The sequence below is a fragment of the Monopterus albus genome, unplaced genomic scaffold (genome assembly GCF_001952655.1).
Source record: "Monopterus albus unplaced genomic scaffold, M_albus_1.0 scaffold351.1, whole genome shotgun sequence".
Lineage (NCBI taxonomy): Eukaryota > Metazoa > Chordata > Actinopteri > Synbranchiformes > Synbranchidae > Monopterus > Monopterus albus.
The window spans coordinates 47,656-52,559 of NW_018128231.1; the positions used below are offsets into that span (position 1 = coordinate 47,656).

Here is a 4,904-nt window from a genome sequence, read left to right on the forward strand (position 1 = left end):
GAGCAGTCCTAGAAAGCGCCACTCCAACTCTTCCCCCAGTTTTGGATTAGCCATAGTAGGTGGAGGGAAGCATTACTAATATGGCAACAGCCAGACTCGAGCATTAAAACCACTCTTCAGAAAACCAATGGCTAACATTACAGAGAGCTTGTACATCTTTTATAAACAGGTAGTGGTGTTTGCTCTGACTTATACGAACACATATCTAAGGCTCCCCCTTGAAATTGCAAGAACCACTATTAGCCAGTGGCTGGATCTCAGAACCCATATGACTGTAAGATTTGATTCTTATAGACTCGAGTTACTTTAGAAGCTTTAGTTACCTCTCATACCTTTAGTTCCCTCTCATAACTTTAGTTCCCTTTAGTTACCTCTCATAACTTTATCTTACTTGCTGTATTAATTATTGTGCAGAACTACTGAGCTTTGGTTACTTTCTAATATATTTATTATCCTTTCTTATATGTCTTACAATTGTAATGAGGTAGAATCTGCACCTTCTGAATGTCTGCATTCCCCAGGCAACCAGACGACCTATTTACATTTTAACAAAGCCCCGCCAGCCCACACCTGGACACACATAGCATATCCCAAGTTCTGCCCCACCAGGGGGTGTCTTTCACACACAGGGAGTCTCATCACCTGAGATGACCATTTGGCCAGTTTAGCATATTTATTGTCTCACACACATAGGGGGCTTGCAACCCAGTTAATCCATTTTTCTGTGTGCTTGATCAAGACCAAGTTACCATATGAGACACACACACACACACATGCATACACCTAGACTTTAACACATTGAAACAAGGGGAGCTCTGGTTCACACCAAATGGACAACAGGATCAAAAGATGTTTACCTCTGTCCAGGGCAAAGCAGCCCAAGAAGATAAAATGCATTGTAAAACATGATTCAAGATTCAGAAGTTGGTTTTCCTGCGGGAGCTCTATCTCTCTGAATCCAGCGCTGTAAGACTTGCCTGTAATCAGACTTTCAGTAAACTTTCTGTTGATTTTAAACAGTCCTCTCCTGCCGTCACTTCTCGTGCTTCCAACAAAAGAATTGGGTTAATTTCTAACATGACCTAAAGACTCCAAACATGGCAGATATGCATACTACTCAGCAATAACTGACCTCATGGTGGCGCTATAATCAGCTTTTTACGTTTTAGCCAATAACCTAAGAAGTCTAGGACTACACTCGTTTCACCTGGTTTCTGTGCATGACTTCACATCATTGGGAACAAGACCTCTAATGTGTTATGAGTTTATTTCAGCTAAACCATAGGTGTTAGGTCAGTGTCACATAATCAGGAGAGCTGACGAATAAACACGTGAAGCTATCTGAAAGTAACAACAAACAACCCATTTCATTGGTTCCTGTGTGACTGTTAATTATTTACCGATAGTTGGGATGGTGGTGACGATCTCTCCGAGCTTCAGTTTGTACAGGATCGTCGTTTTTCCAGCTGCGTCCAAACCCACTGAAACAGGCCAAATATTCCACTTTAGACAACATAAAGTTGCTTTAAACGACAGATAACAGCTCCAGGTAAATTCTGGTTAAAGCATTTGCATTTAATTTAACTTTTAAATAGACCAATAAAGTGTTAAAATTGGCCATTAAACTAATGCAGACACTTCAACCACCTCCATCAGCCTCCTTTGGCTGAGCGTTAGCTTCTGACGGCTATCAATGTTAGTTCATAACCTTAACATTTTCTGTTCAAGACTTAAACTTGGTTTAATCCGTCTGGACTTTCTGACTGCGAACAGGATCCGATAAGTCGGTTTAAACATAAACCTCAATATAATGAGTGCTTTTAGTGCCCTGCTGGTTAGCCTTGATGTTAGTTAAGCTAGCCGCGGCGCTCACCCATCAGGATCCTCATCTGCTTCTTGCCAAAGACCCTGGAGAACAGCGACGAGATCGTTAGACCCATTTTACTAATATTTCCCGGTTTAAAGTCGGAAAAATTAAAAACCTGACAGGGGGAAGTTTCGACCGGTTAATCCGGTAGCAGCTGCTAGGCAGAGACCAAAAATGAATCAGAATGGGCGCAGCACCTCCTCGATGCCACGTTCAGGACAACGCGGAATAATTGACGTCACTTGAACTGAAAAAAACTTTATTGAAACACTACAATGCTGCGTTCATGGGTTCCCAGAGAAGGTGTAGATTCGGAAACTTTGTATTTTACAACACTACAATTGAAGTAAACAAGTGCCCAAACTTCGTTCACTTTACACAATCTTGCATCTTCAAAAATGTGCGTATTATTAGTTTATGTGTTTGTTTAGTCTGAAGTTGTTGCAGTCGGGCCCAAAAACCTCAGAAATATGCTATTATAGTTACTCTAGATGGCATAGCCCTGGTCTCCAGTACTGCTGTGAAAACCTTTGAAGTCACTGTTGACCAGGATGTATTTTAACTCATACATAGGCTAAACCAAGTCTCTAGAACTGCCTTCTTTCACCTCCATAATATTGTCAAAATCTTCCTCTCTCAAAGTGATGCTGAAAATCTGGTCCATGCATTTGTTACTTCCAGGCTGGACGGCTGTAACTATTTACTATCAGGATGTCCCAGTAAGTTCCTAAAAAGCCTCCAGTTAATCCAAAATGCTGCAGCCAGAGTACTGACAGGAACTAGCAAGAGAGATCATATCTCTCCCATATTAGCTTCTCTCCACTGGCTCCCTGTAAAATTCAGAATAGAATTTAAAATCCTTCTCCTAACATACAAAGCCCTTAATGACAAGGCTCCATCGTATCTTAAAGACCTCGTAGAGCCTTATCATCCTAACAGAGCACTTTGCTCTCAGAGTGCAGGCTTACTTGTGGTTCCTAGAGTCCACAGAAGTAGAATGGGAGACAGAGCCTTTAGCTATCAAGCTCCTCTCCTATGGAACCAACTTCCAGTCTCAGTTCGGGAGGCGGACACCCTCTCTACCTTTAAGAGTAGACTTAAGATTTTCCACCCCATAATGCTATGCTCTGCTCTGCTCTGCTCTGCTCTCCTTTCCTCTCTTCTCCTCTCCTCCCTTCCCTTCTCCCCTCCTCTCCCGTCCCCTCCGCTCTTGGTGTTCAAATTTTTTTGTTATTTGTGTTGCTTAGCGCTGTCACCTCACAGTACAAAGATTGTAACCCTATTCATGAATAAACATTATAAATAAATTGATGGATGGATAAAATAAATGTTTATCAAAGTCAAAGTGTTTAATGTCATATGTACAATAAGGAACCATGTTTCCCTGCACAATGAAATTCTTACTTTGCTATTCACAGTGAATGCCGAACAATATAAAATAAAATCGCTAAATAATAATACAAAATAAAGGCACTTTAAAACAGCAAGTTAAAAATATAATAAAAAATGTAATAAGAATACAATAGAATATATGCTAGAATCAGCTTTATGTGCAACAGTCAAGCAATGGATGTGCAATTATGCATGTGCAAACTGAGAATGTAAGTAAAGGTGGCATTACATGAAGTAATTCCTGATTATAAACTCCTGTCAGCTGTTTAGGAGTCTGATGGCAGTTTGAAAGAAAGAGTCTAGAAGTCCTGCATTTCACACTCCTGTACCTCTGGCCAGAGGGTAGAGGTGTGAACCGTGCTGGGAGTAGGCAGCTATCCTACGCACCCTGCAATGATAAATGCGCTGCAGAGAGGGCAGTGGAGTCCTGGTGATCTTCTCCACAGTCTTTACCACTCTCTGCAGGTACTTGCAGTCCATACCAGACAGTGATGCAGCTGATCAAGATGCTCTCGATGATGCAGCTGTAGAAGTTGCAAAGGATCCTAGGCGACATGCCAAACCTCCTCAGCCTCCTCAGGAAGTACAGACGCTGTTGGACCTTCTTGACCATCTGTGTGGTGTTATGTGTCCAGGTGAAGTCCTCACTGATGTGGACGCTCAGGTATTTGAAGCTGCTCGCCCTCTCCACTTTGAGCCCCCAGATGAACAGTGGCTGATGAGATCTCCTCTCCTTCCTCATGTCCACTATCATCTCCTTCGTCTTGTCCGTGTTGAGGCTGAGATTATTGTCCTTGCACCATGACACCAGACCAGCCACCTCCCTCCTGTAGGCTGCTTCATCCCCGCTGGTAATTCGACCTATCACTGCAGTTTTGCCCACAAACCTTAAGATGATGTTATCCTTGTGGGAGGCGACACAGTCATGGGTGAACAGGGTGTAGAGTATGGGACTGAGGATGCATCCCTGTGGACTGACAATGTTTGTAATAACATGTTGTTAGTGTGTTCTTTTGTTTCAAACAGTATTGGAGTCATTGACTTTTTCCCTAGTTTATTACCTTATTGTTTTGATTACTGTAGATCACCAAAATATATTTAATATACAAGCATGGATTAAATCAGTGCAAATGAATATTATTTTCCTGTTTTCAGTTGTCACTGTTTTGAAATATGCCCTTAGTTTTGATGTTAGGACCATCTTTTAATTTTTATTAAAAAAAAAACGTTTTTAATGTTTTGTGTACTTGTTACAGAAAAAAATGTTTACACAAAAACTGTTTACTTTTATATGAAGAAATTCTACATTTTACTAAGATTCAGTGGAAAAATGAACATGATGAATAACAATGGTGATATTTTGAGTTGTAATACTTTTAGTCCGTCCATCTAACCATTTGGGGAGGCGACAGTGGTGCGGTGGGCAGAGCAGTCGTCTCCCAACCCAAGGTTAAAGGTCTGAATCTCGGTTCCTGCAGTCACGCTTTATACTATGAATAATGAGAAATAAACATTGAAAAACTTGAAACCTTATCACTAACATAGTTAAATAAATAAAAAATAATTGTAGCCAGGCTGGTAGACAATTTGTTGATTACCACGATGTAAAAACAAGATAGGAAAGTTTTCAGTTTTTTCCTTTTGA

General features: G+C 40.9%; 1 protein-coding gene across 1 annotated transcript in view; it reads right to left on the bottom strand.

The window, feature by feature from the left end:
* The window catches only part of LOC109974860 (ADP-ribosylation factor 4), a 36,464-nt gene extending 34,358 nt beyond the window's left edge, over positions 1-2,106 (bottom strand). Inside the window, exons 1-2 of the mRNA XM_020625293.1 lie at positions 1,874-2,106; positions 1,401-1,481 (exon numbers count right to left, since the gene is read on the bottom strand). Of these exons, the coding sequence (XP_020480949.1) occupies positions 1,401-1,481; positions 1,874-1,940 (148 nt within the window). The 5' untranslated portion in view covers positions 1,941-2,106. The remainder of the gene's footprint in view (positions 1-1,400; positions 1,482-1,873) is intronic.
* Positions 2,107-4,904: the final 2,798 nt, after the last annotated feature.